A 23,761-nucleotide genomic window follows, 5' to 3' on the forward strand; every position below is an offset into this window, starting at 1 on the left:
GCAGACAGTAGGGACCCCACGGGCGGCGGGGAGACGGCCTGTCCTGCGGGTGGGGGGGCCTCTGGCTGCTCTGAGGATGGAGGTGAGACGCTCTGGTCCTGACAGAGGAAACGCAGTGGCCCACCGCAGCCTCCTGGTGGATGGTGTAGCCTAGCAATGCCGCGGGCAGAGAACTCAGGGCCCTGAGGGCCAGGCAGGCAAACAGCATAGGAGGCAGAGGCTGTGGGTGCGGACAGGTAGGCACCAGCACCCCCCCAGCAGCACCCCAGGAGCGGGCAGGTCCCCACCGCCGGGACTGTGCTCGGCAGCCCCACATCTCTAGAAGAGAGCCACGCTGGCCATGGGAGAAGACAGGACGCGGCGCACGTGGGACATAGAACGCTTCATTTGAAGCTGACCCTGCCTTGCAGGCACGCCAGCTGCTCCTCGCCTGGCACGTGTCCCCGGGGGCTCAGGGCCAGCCGCCGGCTATGGCATCTGCAGCCAGGAGGAGACCCTGAAGCGGCCCCCGGCTGGCCTCACATCACAGCCTCCATGTGCAGGATCTTCAGGGCCTCGGAGATCTGGGCACTGGTGTCCACCTGGCCGTACATGCCCACGAGGAAGGCCCGGTGCAGCAGCACGGCCGCGTGCTCTGAGGGGAGAGAGGTGGTCAGGGGCCGGCTTCCCGTGAGGATGTCCCACGCAGCAGGGGTGGGGCTCACCTTGGCAGAGCAGGGTGTATTCGGGCAGGTTCCGGAGGGCCGTCTGCATCACCTCAAAGTCCCGGCTGCCCAGGCAGTACATGAAGGTGGGCAGGAAGTCAGCTGCGGTGCTGCAAGAGACATGTTGTGTGTGGGGCCCGGCCCGTGCCCAGGACAGCGAGGGGTGACAGTGGCTGGGCTGCCCAGAGGCTGCGGCGTGTGGGCTCACCTGGGGTTGTTCTGGATGGAGCGCAGCGCCAGGCTGAAGGCCAGGTTGCGGCAGGTCTCCTCGGCCGAGCTCATCAGCCGCTGCAGGTTGGTCTGGCGGGCATCAGGACAGGGCCGTCAGCAGGTGGCCATGAGCCCAGAGCTAGCCAAGGACAGCGCCTGAGGCTCCCCCAAGCCCCTTCTGGGCCCCGCCCAGTGTGCCCCTGCTCACCGAGAAGAAGCCCAGCACCTCGGGTCTGCGCCGCGACATCTCATCTATGTCACTCAGGGCCTCCAGCAGGTCTGAGGGCAGAGCCAGCCCAGTGAGAGAGCCCGGCAGCCCAGCTCCCTGAGAAGCCCCCAACCTGTGCACCCCTGCCACTCAGTAGCTGCCATCCCAGGACCCCGAGGCAGGCATTAGGCCGATGTACCGGCCTCCCCAGGGCACTGAGTGCACGAGGCACACCAGCCCTGGTGCCCTCCAGAAACACCCCAGATCCCAGCACCCCCCCGGAGCACACAGCCTGGCTGTGGCCTGGACAGCTGGGGGGCAGGAGCCCCACTCACCCTCCACGGTCTGGCCCCGCGAGAGCCTCTTCATGTGCGGGGCCATGTCGGCCGCGGTCAGCGGGGTGGAGAGGGATACGCTGACCAGCGGCAGGGAGCCGGCCGAGCACTCATCTGCAAGAGCCAGAGGTCATCCGAGGTAAGGTGACAGGCAGGTGGCCCCAGGAAGATGGGGTGTCCTTCCCAGGGGCTCCCCAACTGCCGCCAGGCTGAGCAGAGTGCCTGGCACACAGCAGGAGCTTGGCAAGCTTGGTGGCACGGAGCTTGCTGGGAGGAGACCCGGCGTCCTGGCTTTCTCCCACTGACCACAGGGAACCCGCCCAGGAAATGAGCTCCCTCCCTTCCTCCCCTTGGCACTGCAGGGCAGCACCAAGGCCCAGCTTGGTGGGTGCCCCATTAGCACCCAGATACCTCTGGGTATCTGGGAACCACCCTTAGTCATGTGCCCAAACCAGGGCTTCTGACAGCAGCCCGCAACCAGACGCCAGCAGTCAGCGCCAGGCGCGTGGCTCGCTGGCCGGAAGACTGAGGCCCAGCTGCAGTGGGGTGCTGAGGCCCATTAGCGGCCCAGCAATGCCCCAGGACGGGGCTCGGCTGTGGGGGTGGCACGTCACATGGGCTGGCCATGCTGCTGGGGCCAGCAGACCCACAGGACCCCCCCCCAACACCGCACCACGCACGCACCCTCGCCCTCCTCATCCAGGCCCCGGTCGGCCCTGCCGTTGCAGCTGGGCAGGCTGAGCCCCGCCAGGAGGGACTTGAGCATCACCAGGTCGCTATTGTCGAAGGACAGGTCGCTGGGGGAGGAACAGGCTTTCAGCTTGGGGACCTGGGGCGAGAGGGCGGGGCTGGGAGCAGGAGAGGGTGTGGCCGCCCAAGCATAGGACAACAAGGAACTGGGCAGCTCTGCTTCAGGGCAGCCCAGAGCACAGTCATGGGGGGTTGGGGGTTTCCTCCCAGCCCTGTCCAGCACCCCCTGGCAGGTGCCGAGCGGCCCTGCTGCCACTCACTGCAGGGGCTCGGCGTGCTTCTGCAGGAAGGCCACAGCGGCCGGGGCGCTGCAAGTGATGTACTTGTGGATGAACTGCACAAACTTGCTGATGAAGGGCGCCAGGTGACGGGAGGACTTCCGGTAGTTCTGCAGAGGCCAGAGCCACTCAGTGCCCTTCCCCCCACCTGACCGCCGCTGACTGCCCCCAACTCCCCACAGCGGCCCTCTGCTGACACCATGGGGAGGGCTGAGGACGTGGGGTTCCCCCAGGCACATGGGAAGCTGGGGCTGGGCCGGGCTCTGAAGGCGGCATAGATGCCCAGAGTGGTGGGAGTGGAGGCTACTGGGGAGCTGGGCTCGGCTACATGGCGGGCCCCACAGTCCTGCTTAGGGAAGGTGAGGCCCGGGTGGTGGGCGCACCAGCAGCAGGCGGATGAAGGACAGCAGGCAGTCCCACAGCGCCCCCTGGTGCTCGCTCTGGAAGACGCGCGGCTGCAGCAGCTGCAGGATGCCCAGGACGTGCAGGAAGAAGGCCAGGTGGTTCTGCTGCCGGAACTCCTGGAAGTTCAGGTGCGTGCGGCCATGCAGCAGCGCTGCGATCATGGGCAGGTGCCTGTGACAGGCAGAAGGGCTCCGGGGTCACAGCTCCACCTGGAGTCAGTGGGTCCCACACAACCCCAGACTTCCACAAGACAGATGCTGTGACAGGATGCCGCTGGTGCTGTGTCCAGGAACAGCTGCAGCTGGCCTGCTGAGCGCATGGCTGCGCCCATGGCTCCTAAACTACCAGTAGCCAGGGCCTGGGTTTCGGGGTGCCAGCCTGCAGCTACGGAACTCTTACATTACACTAGGGTAGACATGCCCTGGCGTGCATGGGAGTAGAAGGGGGGACAGGGTGGTGCTCGGGGAGGCCCCCTGGACTGGACTGTAGGTGGAGGGCCATGCCAGGCCTGGAGTACCTGAGCAGCAGGATGGGGTGTGCCACAGCCAGCTTCCGACAGGCCATATTGGCATCAGCTACCCGGCTCTCGGATGAGCGGGAGTCACTGGTGTCGGCCAGGAGGGTGATAAAGCGGTGGATGAGCCCATCCAGCTGGGGGAAATGCGGGAGGTGAGGACGAAGCAGTAGAGGCCATATGCCCCCCACCTCCCCTTGCCCTCCCCAGCCCTGCTCACAGCCCCAGTGTGGAAACAAGGCCTTTACTCGGCTGGGATTCATGGGGTGCAGGAACGCTGAACTGAGCCAGCCTGCCAGGGTGGAGCAATGCTACTGGAGCTGAGGGGAGCTCCAGGGACACTTCTGTGGGTGAAACAATACGCCCCATGCTGATGGAGGCAGCAGCCTAGAAGCACGTGTATGCTGTACACCACCCACACGTCCCACTTCCAATCTGTGAGGGGACGGGACAGCTAAAGCACCCCTTTGCACCCAGAGGGGCTCCTTGGGAGGACAAGGTAGGAGTGGGTCTTTGAGGGCAGCCGCGGTGTGGAGGGGCTGTGCGGCTCACCTTGCAGACACTGCTGCTGGCGGCCCCCTCACTGGGCAGCAGGACATCCGGCACAGGTACCCGCAGCTCAGGCCGCTGCAGGTACAGCTGCAGCAGCAGGTCCCGGCAGCGCTGACCCAGCATGCTACAAGAGACCAGAGGGACTCACTGGGGTGGCCAGGGGCCAATGGGGCCAGACCCAGGCCAGGCCCTTGGCCAGCACTGTCCCATGCCAAGGGGCTGGGGGTGGGGAGCACAGGCACCTGTCCCCCCGCTGCTGGATACAGCCCGTCAGGTGCTCCGTTACTCTGCGGATGCTTTCCTCGTCACCATGGCAGCAGCTGAGCAGCAAGGGCAGCCGAGTCTGAATGAGGGAACAGGCGGCCGCATCCCCATCCTGGCTCTTGGCCTCCGCCTCAGCGAGGATCAGCTCCACCAGGCTGGTGAGCTCTGCAGGCTGCACACGGAGCACCAGCTCCTCTCGCCGCTTCTGCAAGCAGGCACCGTCCAGTCAGCCCAGCCGCTGCACAACACACCGCACCGACAGCCCGCCGCCTCCCAGCACCTGCCTGAGGGGTGCGCTGGTCCCTGCCCTGCCAGATCCGAGGCACGTGGATGCAGGCCCAGAGGAAGTCCAGCGAGGCCGAGGGGTCAAACCTGGGGAGGAACACGTGGCTAAGCACAGGGAGCCCAGGGCGGCCACCCTGGGAAGCCACCACAGATCCGCAGAGGACCACAGCTGAGCAGCTGCCAGCAAGAGGATGCACTCAGTCTCGGGGAGCCGCTCCCCAGTTCTGCCCCACCCCACTCGGGGCCATTTACACTTGCACCCTGCTCCAGTGTGGACAGTAAGGCTGAGTTTTCTATGGACGGAGAACATGACCCAGGGATAAGATCTAGAAGACGGGATTGGGAAGGGGCCTGGGAGCACAGCTGGACACTTCCATCCTGCAGGGAGCATGCACAGCCAGTCTGGGTGACAGGCCACCCTCTGAAGCCCTCAGGAAATGTCTGATGCCCTGGTCAGATGTCCTGGGTCCACTGCTGCAGAGGACAGGGTAGCCCCGTAGAGACAGCTTCCTGGCCTCCCACAGCACCCATGGGCAGGGAAGGGCCATGCAGGAGCACGGCCTGGCTGGGGGACGGGCTCACCTCTGCTCTCGGCTCTTGCCCAGAAGGACACGGATACATCGGTGCAGTGTGGACCAGCTGGACTGGTGTGTGAAGAGGGCCAGGAGGTAAGGACGGAAAGATGGGGCCTGGGTGTGGCCTTTGCCCTAGAGATGGAAGAGGCTGAGATGACCCCAACTGGGTGCAAGGGCTGACCAGCCCTCATGAGGTGGTCAGCAGACACCTCCTGGTACCGCACCCAGGGATAATTCCTGGAAGAATCTGAAAGCTTTCCCAAGCGCCCCACTATGTCTTCACTACCAATACAGAGAATGGCAGGGCAGCGTGGCGGTGCCCCAGGCTCAAATGATATTAAGGAGTCTTCCACCTCACTCCTTCGCCACCCTTAGCCCCTGCACCCCACTGTGGAGACCTGGAACAGCTGGAACGGGAGAACTAAACACACAGAGCAGCCCACCTCCTACCCCAACCATATCTGGCTACCACAGAGCTGGCCCCATGGGCATCCAGGACCTGGGGCTCTGTCACTCTCTGGGCTAATGGATCGAGGCCTCAGGGCAGTCCCGTGGGTGGCATCCCCAGCTAGTACCATTCCCACGAATGCCCTCTGCCCTGTCACCTTCCTCCGTGAGAAGAGCAGCCTCCGCTGCAGGTCGGGACAACTGCTGACCACCTCGGGGTCCAGCATCTCCAGCCAGTCCACGAGCAGCCCTGACGAGGGGCCCAGCCTTATGGTCTCTGGGCTGTAGGGAGAAAGGAGCTCAGGGATGGGCTCATGGGGTCCCTGCCCAGGGCTGTGGCTCCCACTCACCTGCCGCCATCTGTGTCCTGAGGGCCGGGGCCCAGGGGCTCCTCCTTCTCCTGCAGCAGCAGGGCGCTGACCACTGCTACCGGCCCGGGGGCTGGGCCAGGGCTGGCGGACTCCACCGCACCCGAGAAGAGTGCAGTCAGCAGCTCCTCCAGGTGGGGGGATCGCACCTCGATGAGGCCCCGGAGCACTGTGCAGGACAGGGAAGACTGAGTGGGGCTGGCTGCAGCTGCCATACCACGCCACGTGTGGGACATGCCAACGGGAGAATCCCCACCCTCAAGGCAGGCCTGTGCCGCGTGGCACCCTGGCCAGGCACTACCTTTGTTGATGAGCTCCGGCTCCACGCTGCACTTGCCCCCCGACTTCAGGGTGGCAATGACGGCCCGCACGGTGGAGCTGACCACGTCCAGGTCCCGGCGGAAACTCAGGGCCTCAGCCAGGTGCAGGAGGCCACTCCGTACTGCAGGAGGAGGCCATGGGCTTGGGCTCCTGTGCTTGGGGCTCCCAGGGCCCCACCCAACCCTCCCTCCAGGCCGGCACCGCTCCCCACAGTTGTTAGCCACACCACACTCTGGCTGGCCTGTGGTTTGGAGCCCTGGGTACTCCGTGCCACAGCGCCCTCACCATCGCTGATCCTGTGTCTGGCCGAGTACTGGGTGGCGAAGAGTTTGAGCTGGGCCTGAAGGGGCCCGTCCTCCACAGCCGGGCTGTCCAGCCACTGCAGCATCTGCATGAGCACTTTGAGGAAGAGCGAGGAGTAACCGGTGTCCTGGGGCACACAGCGCTGTGGGAGTGGCAGCTCATGGGTCCCAGGATTCCCCTCCTCTAGGACCCCAGCCTCCCCGCACTTCACCCCTCCACTCATCCCTCTGCCAGGAACGCCGTGCCTCGGTACCTGGTACTGGTAGAGCTGGCGCATGAGTGGGCAGGACAGGAAGTGGCTGCGGTGCATGGCCATGCCAAGGGCCCCGCCATGCGGGGAGCCCAGCAGGGTGGCTAAGGCCTGCAGCAGGCGCACTGTCACGCCCGGCACCTCAGGATCCCCCTGGCGGACGCGGGCCAACTCCTGACCCAGTGCCTGCTGCAGCGCCAGGACGAGGGGGCGCGGGCTGGAGCTTGGCCACCGCGGGTCAGGGTTCAGCGGGAAGATCTGAACAGCAATACTGGGATCAGGAGGTGTGGGGCAGGCAGCTGAGCCCCCAGTCTCCCCCACCCACCCCCAGCCATAGGGACCCTGTTTAATCTCTGGCCTCAACTACGCCAACTGAGAGGCAGTGAACAGGATCTGCCACATACTCACGGGCTCCCTGAGGAGGGGGAGGAGGCTTCATGGGGGCCTGGCACCACAGGGGCCTTCCACCTCTGCTCATAGGCGTGCTAAGGCAGAGGGTGGCTCAGCAGGAGCCCTGCATGAAGCCGGCCAGCACAGGCCCCTGCATGTGCAATGGGTGGTGGCTGGGCCCCACATGCATGGGGCCAGACCACAGTGGCACTGGTACCTGCAGGAGCATGCTGGCCAAGTCATCTTCGGGGCCGAGCACCCGGACCTGAGCCCCAGCTCGGGTTCTGCCCTGGCCGGGAGGCTGATCAGGGCTGCTTTTCGGTTTTGGTGCTTCCATGCTGTCTGCACAGAAAGGGACACAGGCCTGGGCTCAGTCTTTCAGATCCCAGCAGGCAGTGGGGCAAATGGATCCCACCCAGGCCATAGCCAGAGCAGTCAGCCCTTGGCCCCACAGTCCTGGGATGCAGGGAGGACAGACTGACACCGGAGCCCAGTGATGTCCCAGCGCTGTCTGTACCACCGCAGGGACGGGCTGGCTGGAGGCCATACCTCGCCGGGGCGGCAGTGAGGCTGTGAGCAGGGAGTGGAAAGTCTGGCCTCCAGACGCGCCTCTCTCGTGTTGCACCTCCACCAGGTGAGCCATGTAATCTGCAAAACCACAGCCAGGGGTGGGGACCCTCACGTGGTGCTCCATAAACTTCCCCCAAACCAAGAGATGAACTGGGGGCTTGCCAGTTACGATCAGTCTCCACAGGGCCCTGGGGCAGGGTTTTCCTGCAGGCTCTAGCCTCACTGGGCGCCAACTCCAGCTGTGAGTGCTTGCCGTGCCTTCCTGCCTGCCGAGCAGCCCCCCATGGCACAGGGGGTGGCTTACTCTTGTCCATGATGTTCTGCTCCAGGGCCTGGGGGTCCTGGGCCACCGCCTGGTCCAGGTACTGGAGAAGTTTGCTCATGCTGGACACAGGGATGCCAAATGACTGGACGAAGAGTAGCAGCTGCTGGGGCTCCAGGTCCTGCAGGGCTGTGAGCACTCCGTTAGCGGCCCCAGCCCAGGCCACCACTCCTGTGCAGCCAGCCAGGGGCTCAGAGCAGCAGCACAGACAGTGTCCCCTCTCCAGCCCCTGGCAGGCCTCAGGGGCACAGTGACCTCACCAATGCCAAGGGCAACCAGGATGCTGGCTCGATGGACTCACTCTGGCCTGAGCCTTGTCTAGACCCTGCTGGTACCCTCCTTCCCATTGTGGCTGCCTAAACCCCACAAGTTGAGGACCAACTGCGAGACATTCCAACCCTCCCCTCCCCCCTTCCCCCCCCCCCCCCCCCCCCCGCCACAAACAACAATAACAGCAACACCTGCCCTTCTCCCCAAGGACCCTCCTTTTATCTTCATTTCTCTCTGAGGCCTCATCTCCAAGTCTCGGGAGCAGAGCCAGCCTGACATGCCAGGTCCCCAGCTGTCAGCATTGCTGGACACGGACACCCAGGTACCCCCGAAGCCCAGGCTTGCCACTGCCTGGCTGGCCATACCCGCATCCACCAGGCGAGGGACCTCGGAGCGAATCATACGCAGCTTCAGCCAGTCAGGCAGCAGCAGTGCCTCCTCGGATGTGTCTACCAGGAACGCAGTGGGCAGTGGCTTCTTCTCTGGAAACCAGATGTCCAGCAGCTCCTGGAACTCGCTGTCACCAGCTTTGGGAAAGACAGGTGGGAAGCCTCACCCCGGGCCCCTGCCTTGGCTGGGAGAACCGGAGACCTCTGGACTCTTCTAAGTGGGGGGCAGGGGTTGGGGACCAAGGTTTCCCAGGGCCCAAGGAAGACTGTCCTGCAGACAGGACTACGGGTGCCGGACACTGGGCATACTAGTTTATTCAAGTCAGCTTGCTGTGGCTGCAGCATCTGGCTACATGGGCTTCTACAGGCTCAGGGATGGCGCCACGGCCTGTGACATTAGCCCTAGTGGGCGCATGTACCACAGGAACCCCTGCCCTATGGGTATAAGCTGCCTGGCCACACCATCTCTTCACTTCAGCTCCACACAGCCCAGGGGCCATGCAGGCTGGGGTAGCACGGGGCCAGCCTTCCCTGCTGCCCTGAGGGTGACACTGGGGTGACAGCCTTTACCTCCCTCCTACAGGTACCCTCACACCCCATGCAGGGTTCCATGCCCCTCTCCTTGTGCATGCCTAGTCAGTAAGTAGGTGGTAGAGGAAGAATTTTTTTTTTTTTTTTTGGTCGGTCGTGGGGCTTGAACTTTGGGCCTGGGCGCTGTCCCTCAGCTCTTCTGCTCAAGGCGAGCGCTCTACCACTTGAGCCACAGCGCCACTTCCAGTTTTCTGGTGGTTTATTGGAGATAGGAGTCTCACGGTCTCTCCTGCCCGGGCTGGCTTTGAACCGCGATCCTCAGATCTCAGCCTCCTGAGTAGCTAGGATTACAGGCGTGAGCCACCAGCACCTGGCCCAGAGGAAGAATTCTTAGTGGGTGGGCAGAAGGGAAGGCTGACCACCAGATGAGTCGACCAGCCTAGGGCCAACAGGCCCTTCCCAACAGGGGAAGCTGGGCCATATGGGCAGCCCCGGGCTTGCACCTCCCCACCAAGGAACGCAGTCTCCTGCCTGGGCCATGAGGACAGGATGGCTCCTCTAGACAGCGCCTGGGCTCAGGGCTGGGGTTGTGGGAACTCTGCTGACCCAATCTCCTGGCTCAGGCAGTCCTTTCCAGGGGCCTCAGTTTACAGGCAATCACTACGTGCCCCCTGCCCAGGGGCAGAGAAAGAAAACCCAGAGGCAACTGCCAGCTGGCCACCACTCACCTCGGGGTGGGCCCAGTGTCAGCAGGATGACCATGGCGTGGACCACAAGGATGTGCATGGTAGCCGTCTCCCCGCTGCTCCAGCGCAGGAAGACTTGGTCCTGAGACTCCGACTGTGGGGAGGGAGCAAGGGGGGGACCCAAGTGGCTCAGGAGAGCTGTGGACAAAAGCCACCTTACCCAGAAATGAACCTCCTCGCCCTTCATGGGCCCCTGGTTCTCTTCCCTCCCTCCCCCGGCCATGGTCGCCTTTGCCCTCACCCAGCTGTAGACTTCCTCGCCCTCTTTGCTCTTGCGCATGCGCCGCACGTAGCGGGAAAAGACAGACAGGAGGGCACCCAGCACGGCATCAGAGGTGGCGCTGCAGGAGAGCTTGGAGAAGAGGTGTGCCATGATGGTGGAGCGCTCAACGACCAGTCGGGCCACGTCCTGGGCAGGATGAGGGCTGTCAGAGGCTCCTGGGGTCTCTGCCATTAGTGTCTCTCCACCCCCCCCATCCCAGCCTCAAAGTTATATGACCCAAGGCCAATCACACTGAGTGTGGAGCCCTCAGGGCTGCAGGCTCTCTCTTCCCCTCTGGGTGTGGATACAGCCGCCAGGCAGCTGGCAGTGGCCAGAGGGAGAGGTGACAAGGGCTCTCTCTGAATGTGAGTCACAGAAACATCACAGCACCTCAAAGGTGGACATGGAGGCCTCTGCCCACCATCATGAGAAGCAGGAGGCATCGGGCCAGACACATCCTCGATCTGCAGGATTGCCCATCACCAGGAGGGAAGGCCACGGTAAACCGTGTCCACCAGTACACTTATATGTGTGCCACAAGCACAGAAGACTGGCTCTGAGCTCCCACATGGACGCCAGATTGATGGCATGAGGATAAAGGATTGAGCCCACCAGGCAGGTGTGTCTGGGATTTGAGTCCCAATGAGGAGCGCAGGCTATGGAGGAATCATGTTCTCAGTGACGCCATGTCTCACATGTGCATTGCTCAGGCTCAGAGCCGTGAACTTCCTGCAGGCCACACTGAGGCTGAGAAAAGCCACCAGGAAATCGAGGCACAGAAGCAGGATGGTGTGCAGGAGGGGCCAGACAAAGGTCACGGACTCTCAGCTCCCTCAGCTGGCAGCACCGCTACCCAATCTCCAAGCCTTGTCCCAAACACTGCCAGGCCCCGTGGGAGGTGGCTCAGGGCTCCACCTGCCTACAACCAACGCCCCACTAGGTCTCAGGATATTTCCCAGAAGTCAACAGGGCCTAAAGGGACACAGATGGCCAGGCCCCAGAGGTCCTGAGCAATGGCATGTGCACAAGGCCACAGCAACCAGGCTGGGCACAGGGTGCTCTGCATGGGGTGCAGCAGCCCTGACCCGGGCCCCATTAGACAGAGCTAGGCTGCTGGACGATCGCCATCCCCCTCACCAGGGCCAGGTCGCTGTGTGGCCCCTGCTCCTCCACCGGTGTGTGCTGGGACAGGTAGACCAGGTAGGCACTGATGGTCTGTGGGTCTGTCTCCATGTGGATGGCCTGGGGAGGAGGGCAGGCTGCTGAGCTGGCTCTTAGGGCAGGGCTGCAGGCCCTCCTGTGGCCCCGACCCCTGCCCTGCCCTCCCCTCCCTCAGCCACGCACCTGCTGCAGCGCCAGCGCAGTGGTGGTCCTCACGCTGTCAAACAGAGGCAGCCGGGGCAGGTCCCGCAGCAGCCACTGGTAGCCCTGCAAGGCATCTGGCTCCCCCACGTCCTCCTCCATGGGGGGGTCCTTCTCCTCCTTGTCCCGCAGTCCACCCTCAGATAGCACCAGAGACAAGCCCTGCGGGCACACAAGCACAGCACCCCCAGCCCAGGCCTGGTCACCCCCGGGGCTCCAAGCACTGCTTCCACGCATGCTTTGGGGAGGAGATGGAGCCCAAGGCCTCAAGCATGCCAGAATACAGTCTCAGTCACTCCCCAAAAATCTCACACCACCACCCAGAAGCCACGCCACACAAGAGACAAGGGCCCCAGCTATGTGGGCTGCGTGGAGGCGCCTGGCCTTGTGCATGCACACAGCCTAGGGCGACCAGGTGCGCGTCCACCACCAAGAGTAAGCATGAGCCAGGGACGCACAGGGAATCCCACAGCCCAGCTGGCACTCACCTTCATGGCCAGCACCCTGGAGGCTACCTGTGAGGAGCCCAGGCGCCGCAGGAAGTAGTCGAGCACTTCACACGTGGTCTGCTCATCTGCCTTCGGGCCCAGCAGCAGGTCCTGCAGGCGGCCCAGCAGCTGCCGCTGCTTCTGCTGCCTCTGGGGATGAGAGGGGCTCTGGAGTGAGAGGGGCTCTTGGAAGCTGCCTGCTGCTGCTGGACAGGCTGCGGCAGACTGGCACCAACCTGCCGCTTCTTGGCCTTCTGCTCCCGGCTCTCCCCCTCGTCCTCTTCCTCCCCCGACGCTGTGTCATCTGCAGCGTCGTGGAGCAGGAACTCGCACAGGCACTGCACGGGCAGCACGTCCAGGGAGCCCTCGCTGGACTGCACCAGGTCAGCCAGCCAGGGCATGGACTGGGAGGAGGCCTGGTGGAAAGGCAGAGGCTCCACTGAGGCCAGTGAGCCTGCCCTGTGTCACGGCATGTCTGAGCTGCGTGTGTCTGCACTGCCCTCTGGCTGCAGTGCCCCGGAGTCTTCCCGACTCCCCTACCTGGCGCTGGATGATGTTCAGCAGGAAGTCAGGGTTGCGGCTGCGACACAGGAGGTGTCCAAGACGCAGGGACTGGTTGAGGCCCTTCACCTGATCCAGGATGTGGGGGGGAGGCCTCCGGGGGGGCCCTCTGCAGGTCACAGGGGACACGGCATCAGAAAGTCACAGCACAATACTCCCAGAGCAACAGCAATGGACCCCATCCCACCCTGAGCCCCTGGGCTGCTAATGCTGGACCGCATGCCAGGAGCTGGGCACTGAGGGTGCTCTAGGATAAGGCCTGCCCAGGCCTGGGCTCGAGTCGGGGCAGGGCGGGCATACTGGGGGTCCAGGCTGGTGAGCTGCGATAACAGGAGGCTGCTGCTCTCCGTGATGGTCTGCTTGGTGGACGCGGCGGCCAGGTGGCCCTCGAAGGCCAGGATCTCCTGCTTCTCCCTCTGGGAGATCTGCAGCTCCCGGTTGATCATCTCTGTCCGCGTCTCCTCGTCCGTCAGCGTGCACGGGGGGTACGAGTAATTGCTGGAGACCAAGCAGACATGGCCTTGTGACCTGTCTGCCAGGAGAGCTCCGCCGGAGGACGCTCACAGCCCAGCAGGGGCCGCACCCGCAAGGCCTCAGCCGAAGCTGCAGGCCCAGCCCAGCTGTACCTCCTCTGGCATCGAGCTTCCACTCTCCCCAGACACTGCCATGACATGGCCTCCCCACAGGCTCCTCCCACCCCCAGAAGAGCCAGACCCTCAATGGGCATGGACTTGAAAAGTATTCTCAACCCAGATACCCCAGGGATGTAGCCTGAGATGTAGCGGTGTCCAGCCCTGTGCCAAAGGCCCTGAGGCGCCAGCAGGACTGGGTGACTTACTTGGTCATCACCATCTCCATGAGCATCTTTAGCGTGGGGTACTCCTCCCAGGCGGCCAGGCCTAGGGAAGGAGAGCAGAGATGGGCCCTGCCCGCAGGCTGGTGGCCACCCGCAGCCAGGACCACCACAGCAGGAGGGCTCACCGATGTTCTCAGGGTTGAAGGCAGCGACCACCAGGAGCAGAGGCCAGGCTTTCCAGTAGAGGGTAGAGATGGCGAGGCTGGGGGGCTGGTACCTACAGGACAGAGTGTCCATAGTGCGGGCAGAGGTTACCAGCTGTCCAGCTCAGCCACAGCTCTGCACTAAGGCAGTGCACCTCAGAATGTCCCCTCCTAGTGACCCTTGGCCATGCCACGAATATGCACAGAGGCGTTCTGGACCCCGAGGGGCAAGGCCGCTGAGCCCACGCCACCACTGACCCAACAGCGCTGAGCCCAGGCCACCACTGACCTTCCTAGCCTGGCTGTCCCATCTATGAGGGGGGTGCAAAAATAGATGATGTGTAAGCATTTAATGAACAGCAAGACACTAGAAACCCCAGAATCCATCAGGGCCCAACTGTAACATGTCAAGCTCACAGGTGAGCAGAATTCAAGGAGAGTCTTTAGAGAGGACATAGCCTAACTGATAGGAGGAACGAAGAGGATGTGAGGTAGACTTGTGACACACCAACAGCCTTAAGTGAAATATACCTAGTTATGGAGAGAGCACATGCCAGAAAGCTAAGGAAAGCTCACGCTTATAATCCTGGCTCCTCAGGAAGTTGATCTGAGGATCATGGTTTGAAGCTAGCCTGGCAAAGAAGTCCAACTAACCAGCAAAAAGACAGATGTGGAGGTGTGGTCAAATGTTAGAGCCTTAAGTGAAAAAGCCAAGTAAAAGTGTGAGGCTCTGAGTTCAAGCCTTAGTACCACATATATGCACATAAATTAATTAAAATATATACATTTGGGCTGGGAAGGTGGCTCAGTGGTAGAGTGCTTGCCTTGCATGCATGAGGTCCTGGGTTCGATTCCCCAGCACCACATAAGCAGAAAAAGACAGAAGTGGTGCTGTGGCTCAAGAGGTAGAGCGCTAGTTTTGAGCTGAAGAGCTGAGGGACAGCACCCAGGCCTAGAGTTCAGGCCCCATGACTGACAAAAACAAAACAAAACACATAAATTTAGCCATGTGGCTTACACCTGTAATCCTAGCTACTCAGGAGGCTGAGATCTTAGGATCACAGTTCAAAGCCAACTGGGGCAAAAAAGTCTCTGAGACTCTTATCTCCAATAAACTACTCAAAAAAAACAGAAGTAGGTAGGCTGGGAATGTGGCTTAGTGGTAGAGTGCTTGCTTAGCATGCACGAAACTATGGGTTCAATTCTTAGTACCACATAAACAGAAAAGGCTAGAGGTGGTACTGTGGTTTAAGTGGTAGTGTAAGACTTGAGCAAAAGAAGCTCATGGTTCAAGCCCCAGGACTGGCCAAAAAACAAAAAAACTCATTCATACATAACGCAGAAAGCAAGTAGGAATGAGGTGCCAGCAGGAAGCAGGTCTTATACCGGCCATGTGCCCAGGCCTGGGCCAGCGGCACACCTACTCACCCAGGTGGGAGCTGGATGTTCTCAGGGTGGTGATAGGTGCACAGGTTCAGAACAGCGTCGATCAGTTGGATCCTCTCCACCTTCAGTACTTCCACATCTGAAAGCCAAAGACACAGCTCCAGAGCCCATGCAATGCCACTCCCAGGGCAGTGTACAGGCCAGGAACTCAGTCAGAAAATGGGCACGAGAGCAGCCAGAGGAAAAGAGACAGGAATGCCCAGCAGGCCATACAGCCACATTCTTGTCATCAACCTTTCACTGATCAGCAGTGGGGACACCAAGTTTAAGATCACAGAGCTGGGCACTGGTGGCTCACACCTGTGATCCCAGCTACTCAAGAGGCTGAAATCTGAGGGTCACAATTGTTTTTGTTGTTGTTGTTTTTTTTTTTTGTCGGTCATGGGGCTTGAACTCTGGGCTTGGGCGCTGTCCCTGTGCTCTTCAGCTCAAGGTGAGCGCTCTACTGCTTGAGCCACAGCACCACTTCCGGTTTTCTGGTGGTTTATTGGAGATAAGAGTTTCACACTTTCCTGGCCGGGCTGGCTTTGAACTGTGATCCTCAGATCTCAGCCTCCTGAGTAGCTAGGATTACAGGTGTGAGCTACCGGCGCCCGGCTTGAGGGTCACAATTTGAAGCCAGCCTGGGACAGACAAATCTGAGAGATTCATCTACAATTAACCAACAAAAAGCCTCAAATAGAGATGTTACTCTAGTGTAGAACGCTAACCTTGAGTGGAGAAGCCCCAGGGCTGGAAATGTGGCTTAGTGGTAGAGTGCTTATCTAGCTGTGAATCAAGTGGTAGAGTGCTAGCCTTGAGCAAAAGAAGCTCAGAGAGAGTGCTCAGGCCCTGAGTTCAAGACCCAGGACTGGCAAAAAAAAAAAAAAAGAATGCAAGGCCCCAAGCTCAAGCCCTGCTCCCCAATGGAGAGGCCAAGGCTGCCAATCCTCAAGGGCTCCTACATCAACTCCAGGCCCTGGCCTCCCAAAGAACTAAGCACAGAGTGCGAGCCCCGCAGACCCAGGTGGGTGCTGCTATCCAGGGGCACAGCCCAGGTCCTCACATCAGGGTGTAAGGAGGAGGGCAGGGCCATTACCGTCTGCCTGCACAGCCGCGGCACGCTTCACCAGGTGGTCAGCAAGCTCCATGGCGTCCGCAGGGCCAAGCGGGAGCTCGCGGGACAGCCCAATGACCAGGACGCGCATAAGCGTATCCTCCAGGATGGGCACCTCTGAGCACAGGCGCAGGAAGAAGCTGCAAACGGCATGGGAGCAGCTGGTTGGGGGTGGGAGGGGCTGTGGCCCACCAATCCAGGAGCCACAGGCCCTGTTGTGTGCAGGGGCTGAGGCCCGTGGGGCCCCCCACCCCACCCCAGTCCAGTTCCCAGGGTCAAATACACAGGGAAGCTTCGGTGGCCGCATGATTACTTGTTTCCACAGCCTGCATGAGGCTCTGCTACCCCGGGGGACTACACAAGCCAGGGCAGCAGGATTCCCAGGAAGAATGGGGAAGGGATAGGACCCTGACCTCTGGTGGTAGCTGAGGTGGGCGGTCCCTGTGGCTGTGAGGGGGAGTCTGGGATGTGCAGGGGGTGGGGGGGAAACCAAGCAGGAAACAGAAGAGGCAGGAGTTGGGGGGCTGAAGGCAGGACACAGGGGCTGGTCGGCTGCCCAGGGTGGGTGACTACAGACCCCAGCACAGAATGGCACTGGGGTAGTGCAGACGGGTTGGCCCTGGCCTGGCTGTGGTGTGCTCACTTGCGGTCGCTCTCCGGCGGCCAGTTGTCCCACTTGTAGTAAGTCTCGGGCTGCTCTGTGAAAAGCACCTTGTGCAGGCTGCAGACAGACAGGGCAGGCTGTCAGGCAGGGCAGCCACCCTCAGGCGCAACACAGACAAGGTTAGACGGAGCAGCCAGCAATGTCCAGGGGCCAGCTGAGTCCTGCAGAGCAGCCCCCACCCCAGAGGCCCCACAAGTGGCGCTGACCCTCAGCGATCACATGGCCCCCAGCATGGCCCTCACAGGCAGAAGGCCGCCATACCAGTGCACGTAGTCCTTGGGTGCCAGCTTGCTGATGGAGGGGACAACAGTGTGAAGCCACCAGACTGCATCCCGCTGGATCGCGGCAATCTGGTTCTGGAAGGCGCGCAACACCTCGAGGTCTGTGAGGAGCAGCAGCGTTAGTGGCAGCGATGACCTCCTGTGGCCCCAGCCCTGGAGGGTGGGTGACCCCAGCAGGGCCACACCTTCCCTTCTGCCAGCCATGGGGAAGGCCTGCTATTGGCGTGGGGCCTCAGCAGTAGAAAACTCGACAGAGGACGAGACCTGGGCTGGGTCACTTCATGCCCTGGTGGCAGAAGATGGCCACTCACAAGCACATCCGGTCTCCTCATGGCCATGCTGAAACTGAGCCTTCTCCCCATCTCTGCAAGCCTCCCCTGGGACGGCATTAGGGTCAGATGCCACCAGGCCTGGCTAATTGGGCCACGCCAGCACCAAGCCTTACTCCTTTTCTCTCCTTTGTCCCAGGCGATGCCTGCCTCCTTCACCTGGGCAGTGATGCCCAACATCATGGAGACTGCCAGCACATCCGTCACATGGACCACAAACCGCTCCTGCAGGGAGGGGCAAAGTGGCACAGTGGGACTTGCAACGCACCCCACGCTGACTTACGCACACACGCATACAAGCTGTGCAAAGACGGGGGTCTTCAGAGTCCAGACACCACCACGAGAGCCGGAGGACTGGGAAGAGGCAGGGCCCTAGCCTAGTGAGGAGGTCCAGCCAACACGGCCAGTCCTGTACAGGCAAACAGCAGACTGTACGCAGGCAGACGGCAGGCAGCTTTAGGGTCTGAGATCTCCACCAGTCCCCCACTTCCTCTTGCACCCCTACTGTGGACTCCGGCCAGAGTGGCCACTCCCTCTCCTGCTTAGAAGACCTGCTCTGTCAGCCTCACCAGTTACAGCTCAGGTCACACCCAGCCTAGGCTGGGACATGGAGCCCCATGTGCACAGCTGGTGGGGGTGGGGGGGCAGCAGGCGAAGTGGGGGCACCTTGAACTCCATTTCCAAGTACTGGGGCTCCTTGCGCTCCTGCATGAGGCCGAGGCAGAAGGCCTGGAAGTTGATCTCATGCTTCGTCTGCTTGATGATCTCGCGCAGCAGGGCGCGTGACGCCCGCAGGTAGTCATCCTTGTTGGTCAGCAGGTCCTGGAACACCATGGCCAGCAGCTGGGGCAGAGAGAGGCCGCCGACACCAAAATCAGATGCCAGCCAGGACAGGCATCCTGCCACATCCTTGGGCGGGGCCTCGCTCAGCCCCACAGGCAGCTGTCCCCACAAGTCTCCAGAAAGAGCCTGAGTACCCCACAGGAACAGCCACCTTGCAGCAGCTCAGCCCAAACAGGGTGCCGGCATTGCACTGATGTTCTGGGCAGCAACAAGCCACCTCAGCCCCCACCACACCTCAAAGGACAGCAGGAAGAAAGAATCCCAACCCCAGCACTCCTCTCATTGTGCTGCGCGGCAAAGGAGACCGAGGCTGGATACTGACACACAGCAGATCATCCCAGCCAAGCCAGGCTCCAGGCCAGGGCCCAGTGCTCTAGAGCCCCTAGCTAGATCTGGGGGACCCTTGCCTAGGAAGGCAGCCCGGATCATCGCAGGGAAATAAGGTGGCTCTTTTATTCAGGAAATAATCAGGTTTGAACTGGGCCCTCATGCTCACCTGGTTAGTTTGTTTGGCTGGTGCTCAACCACTTCAGCCTCAACACTAGCCTTGATTTATGCTGGCTATTTTGAAGATAGCCCGAGCTGGCCTGAAATTGGGATCCTCCCAGCCTCAGCCCCTAACTAGATAGGATTATAGACATTATCCTTTGGTGGCTCTTTCAAGGGCTCAGTGCTGCTCCCTCAACAGTTTTAATTTCCAGGACGGACTCGAAGCCCAACACAAATGAGATTCAGACACTTTCCCACACAGCAGCACCCCCACCCACCCACATGTGTGCACACTGGGTAACAGGCCGTTCCAAACACCCCTCCAGCCAAGGCAGAGGCAGGCGGGGCGGGAGTGGGGGTAGGGGGAGCAGTCATGGTGCTACCTTGGGTGCTAGCTCAGAGCTGTGCTGCAGCACAGTGTAGAGGATCTGCATGTTGTTGGGGTTGCGGGCGTTGGACAGCTCGTTGAAAATGACAAACTTGATGGTGGTGCCCAGGTTGTCCTTGTGCGCGTTCAGCAGCTCTCTGGGTGGGAGAGGGGCAGGCATGTGAGAGAGGCACGGGCCATGCCAGCGGGCCTCCAGCCGGCCTCCCGCCACCCTCCCCACAGCCCCGCACCTGACACACAGCATGTAGTGGTTCAGGAGGACCTTGGGCTTGAGGCGGATCTTGATCAGGTGGGAGATGACGTCCATGTCCTCTGGGCCGTGTGTGTTGCAGTTCATGCACACGGACATGAGCAGGTCCTGCGCTGGCCTGGTCAGCTGTAGGAGGCCGGGGAGACTCGTGGAGCACACCGAGCGGCGGGTGGGACCCCTTCCTCCAGAAGTCCCCAGCCCGCCACTGTCCAAATGGCCCACCTTTGGGTTCTGAAGCCACATCTCCAGCCGCTGCACAGCCAGCAGCCGCACCTCCTTGTAGCCGCAGGTAGAGGTGAGCAGCCGCAGCAGGTTACGGGACACATTGTCGATGGGCTGCCGCCGGTTGAGCTGGTCACGCAGCATGTCCAGCACGTACTCCTCCACGCTCTCTGTGAGGTCATCGTACCTAGGCCAGAGGGGGCAAGGAAAGAAGGGAGGACGCTGTCCTCTACACACCCACCCTGCCCGCCAACCTAGAGGCCAGCCTGTGTGGCCCACTTACCTGGGCATGAGCTGGCCCTCCTGCTCGGGGCTCAGCTTCTCCTCAGCAATCAGCAGCTCCGTCTGGCTGTCTTCCTCCTCCGTGAGGGAGGGGTGGGGGCTGCTCCCTGTGTGGACCACAGAAAGCCCATGGGTGCCAACTCCCATCCCATCCTCACCCCATGACCCTCCTTCCCTGTGGGCCAGACCCCGTTCCACTCCCAGCCGCTCTTACCAGCCCCCAGGTCACCTCCGCTGCGGGCACCTTCCCCCTGCAGCAGCATGCTCTTGGGGGGCATTCTGGTGTTGAATGCAGTCTGGATGTTATCCACGAAGGTCCTGCAGTGCTGGCTGTCCACCCAGATCCGCTCCCCCAGGGAGTCTTCAATGTACACCTGGGGAGCCACAGCCTCAGGCCTGCCTGGGGCCGGTCCTGACACCCCCAGCTGCCAACGGCCAGGTGGGTGGCCACCCAGAAGGTCCTCATCGTCTCTCAGTGCAGGAGAGACAGCATCATATGCTTCTCTCTCATGCTCCAGCCTCTCTCCTACCCCCATCCCCACCCCACTCCACAGTGCTCTTCTTTATCAACCCCACTGAGCCCCGGAGTGGAGGACTCACCTTGACAAAGATCTCAGGCCAGTTCTCATCCTCCTCGTAGGCAGCCATGAGTAGGTTGCAGGCCAGCACAGACACCAGGCTGTTCCCCTTGGCCTTGAAGCTAATGGAGGCATCTCGCCGCAGGAGGCTGCACAGAGCCTGCCAGGGAGGGCTGGTGTCATGGGCCTGTCACGGCCACCCTGACACACAGGTGTGGCCAGAGGGTCTGAGAGGCGACAGGGAAGGAAGTGGCTGGTAAGAGAACGTGGTGCCGGGGGCTGGCTCACCTCGATGACTCCCTCAGTGGCGAAGATGTTGGGCTTGATCTTGGCCAGGTACATCAGGCTCAGGTAGAGGGTGCTGTCGGGCTTGGCCCGGGTGACCTTCAGCTGCTTCACTGCCCCACACAACACGCCCTCAATCCTATCATCATTACCCTCCAGCTCAGCAGCCTCAACTTCATCCAGCAGCACTGTGGGCAGGACTGGCCAGGGCAGGAGGGACTGGTTAGCCATAGGGACACTGGCAAACCATAGGAAGCCCCACAGTGAATAGCTTCCTCCAAGAGATGTGAAGTTTTTCCCACACAGCAAAGGCTGAGTGCTAAGACCCAGTCCTCAGCCTGTCACAGCATCTTAATTTCCCACAAAGGGGCTCCTTTGTAGCCCAACTGTACCTTCAATTGGCACCACAGACGGCTCTTTAATGGAGGGAGAGATGGCTCGCTTCTCTGCTACTGCTGCCTCGGCCAGGCGCCCCAGGGCACTCAGTGGAGGAGTAGCAGGGAGTTTGGGGCGCTTGGCAAGGCCACCAAGAGAAGAGGCCCCGGGCAAAGTGGCTGCAGCTTCACGCTTGCGCTCTGAGGGTAGGCCCGAGGCCGCTGGTTTCAGCAGGGCTGACCCTGTCTTCGATTCCCCAGCCTGGCCCTTTGAGCCCAGAGCAATGAAGTCCCCCGGTGGAGGGTGCCCTGCAGAGGGGACAGAAGACAGGCACGGTGTGACACCACCCATCCACAGTGGGAGAGCTTCCCACCTCTTAGAGGGGCTGAGCAAGGGATTAGAGAAGGTGAGAGTCGCCAGACGCTGGTGGCTCATGCCTGTAATCCTAGCTACTCAGGAGGCTGAGATCTGAGGATCGTGGTTCAAAGCCAGCCCGGGCAGGAAAGACTGTGAGACTCCTATCTCCAATAATCCACCAGAAAACCAGAAGTGGTGCTGTAGCTCAAGTGGTAGAGCGCTCGCCTTTGAGCTGAAGAGCTGAGGGACAGCGCCCAGGCCCAGAGTTCAAGTCCCACGACCGACAAAAAAAAAAAAAAAAAGACAAGGTGAGAGTGAGGCCGGAGGTCACTCAGCAGGGCCCCTAGAGAGCCAGGACAGGCATGTTGTAGACAGTGATGGCTGCTAATGGCCAATGACTATGAGCCAGGCCAACCCTAATCTACAGGTCAGATTGTTTAGTCCCCAAATTCCCGACTCAGTTTGATCACCTCTCACTTTACAGGGGAGGAAGACACACATAGTAGTTGGGTAATGTTACCAATGTCACACAGGAAGCCACTCCAGGAACTGAGTCTAGATCACTTAGCCCTGATACCATGCAGTCTCCTAGATGCTCAGCTGAGTCAAGTGACCTCCATCCTGCAGGAGATCTCGGCCCTGGTGTCCAGGGCTCAGGTGACCCTGTCCCTGCAGGAGATTTCAATACTGGGTTCCAGGGCCCAGGTGACCCTGTTCTGAAGGAGATCTCGATACCGGTGTCCGCCGGTGACCCCGTCCAGTAGGAGATCTCAATACTGGGGTTCAGGGCCCAGGTGCCCCGTCCCTGCAGGAGATCTCAATACTGGGGTTCAGGGCCCAGGTGCCCTGTCCCTGAAGGAGATCTCAGCCCCGGGGTTCAGGGCCCAGGTGACCCTGTCCCTGCAGAAGATTTCAATACTGGGGTTCAGGGCCCAGGTGACCCTGTCCTGAAGGAGATCTCGATACTGGGATCCAGGGCCCAGGTGACCCTGTCCTGCAGGAGATCTCAGCCCCGGGGTTCAGGGCCCAGGTGACCCCGTCCAGCAGGAGCTCTCGCGCCCGCCCCCCGCCGCCCCCCAGGCCCCGGCGCCGCACGGGGAACGCACCCGAAGGCTTGGCCACGGCGCTGGGCCTCCGCACGGTGGTGGGCTTGGCCCGGTTCATGCCGCCCTCGCTCCCGGCTCTTCGCCGCGTCACCGGGTAAGAAGTGACAGCACAGCGCTCGCTCCCTCATTCATTCATCCGTTCACACGGCAGCGGCTGCAGCCAAGCGCGTCCGGGGCGCAGCTCCGAGGATGCGGAGCGGGGGTCACGGAGGGCGCCGCTCCAGACAGACACCCAGGGCCGCGGCCCACTCACTCACAACCCGCCCATCTCTCCAGAGCCCCGCCACCACGGCCGGCCCGGAAGCGGAAGCTAAACTCAGTGTTTCCCCCCCCCCCAAGGATGACTTCCGGTGTAACCGGAAGTAAAACATAGAGGTGACAGGCGGGGAAAGACAAAGGAGAAGCGGCGCCGCGCGGTGCCTGTAGCGCCCTCTGTCGGTGGGTGGCCGAATGGACGCCACTGCATCCTATATCCCCCGTTCTTTGGGCTCAGCCTGTCTGGGACAGAAGAGCCGGGTTATTGAAGTGACACGCTAAAGGACAGACATCTGGGGAAAGGTGACACGGCGGCAGAGTCCTGCCTGCTGTCCCAGTGGTCGTCAGTAGCAAGGACTAACTCCAGTGGAGAGCCTGGTGGGCAATGGACACCTGGTTTGAGCAGCTGATTTAGACACAAGACCAGGCCCAGAGCTTGCCCTCTCTCAGCGCAGGGACCACCAGCAGCCCACCCCCAGCTCAGCCCAGGACCCGACAGCTTGTGCACCTGGTACCCAGAGCCCTGCTGCTGGGACAAGAAGGAAATGTCAGGTCTTTCCCAGGGGGGTGTCAGTGTTGGGATCCTGGGTGCCCTGTAAGAGAGAAATTCCTGGGCAGGGCAAGGAGAGGGATTTGGTTATTTTGCATGTAGGATTTTGTTGTGTTGTACTTATTTTATTAGATACAGGGTCTCAATAACTAGACCATGATCACCTGGAACTCGCTTTGTAGCCTAGGCTAATGGTGGACTTGAGATCCAGCTTTTTTTTTTGTCAGTCATGTGGCTTGAACTCTGGGCCTGGGTGCTGTCCATGTGTTCATCAGCTCAAGGCGAGCACTCTACAGCATGAGCCAC

At 61.4% G+C, this 23,761-nt stretch overlaps 1 protein-coding gene across 2 annotated transcripts; it reads right to left on the reverse strand.

The window, feature by feature from the left end:
• Positions 1-367: 367 nt before the first annotated feature.
• Ints1 (integrator complex subunit 1) lies at positions 368-22,939 on the reverse strand. 2 transcript variants are annotated; one of them, XM_070033404.1, is made up of 47 exons: positions 22,651-22,939; positions 21,205-21,495; positions 20,816-21,012; positions 20,550-20,687; positions 20,164-20,323; positions 19,951-20,056; positions 19,668-19,854; positions 19,426-19,571; positions 19,191-19,332; positions 18,142-18,318; positions 17,592-17,700; positions 17,127-17,247; positions 16,845-16,922; positions 16,184-16,341; positions 15,088-15,184; positions 13,642-13,733; positions 13,499-13,559; positions 12,961-13,158; positions 12,640-12,769; positions 12,336-12,515; positions 12,100-12,249; positions 11,594-11,773; positions 11,387-11,491; positions 10,229-10,396; positions 9,970-10,081; positions 8,687-8,848; positions 8,034-8,180; positions 7,709-7,807; positions 7,377-7,501; positions 6,773-7,027; positions 6,502-6,661; positions 6,197-6,337; positions 5,878-6,064; positions 5,686-5,809; positions 5,088-5,212; positions 4,505-4,592; positions 4,199-4,425; positions 3,957-4,080; positions 3,408-3,541; positions 2,869-3,061; positions 2,468-2,595; positions 2,142-2,254; positions 1,458-1,571; positions 1,123-1,193; positions 913-1,004; positions 705-814; positions 368-634 (listed from the first exon to the last, which is right to left on the reverse strand). In XM_070033404.1, the coding sequence occupies exons 1-47, from the start codon at positions 22,706-22,708 to the stop codon at positions 519-521; spliced, it is 6,576 nt and encodes a 2,191-aa protein (XP_069889505.1). In that variant the 5' UTR covers positions 22,709-22,939; the 3' UTR covers positions 368-518. The 2 variants fall into 2 exon arrangements, with proteins under 2 accessions (XP_069889505.1, XP_069889506.1); XM_070033405.1 differs by having other exon boundaries at positions 19,668-19,859; positions 19,950-20,056.
• Positions 22,940-23,761: the final 822 nt, after the last annotated feature.

The sequence above is a fragment of the Dipodomys merriami genome, unplaced genomic scaffold (assembly GCF_024711535.1).
Source record: "Dipodomys merriami isolate MVZ:Mamm:240054 unplaced genomic scaffold, mDipMer1.0.p SCAF_22, whole genome shotgun sequence".
NCBI classification, from domain to species: Eukaryota; Metazoa; Chordata; class Mammalia; order Rodentia; family Heteromyidae; genus Dipodomys; species Dipodomys merriami.

Coding starts and splice junctions, on each gene's coding strand:
- Ints1 (XM_070033405.1), bottom strand. CDS start 22,708: ATGAACCGGGCCAAGCCCACCACCGTGCGGAGGCCCAGCGCCGTGGCC. Junction 17,248..17,591: donor GGACAAAGGAGAGAAAAGGA/GTAAGGCTTGGT, acceptor TGCTCCTCACAG/ACCTCGAGGTGTTGCGCGCC. Junction 13,159..13,498: donor ATGGAGATGGTGATGACCAA/GTAAGTCACCCA, acceptor CTTGGTCTCCAG/CAATTACTCGTACCCCCCGT.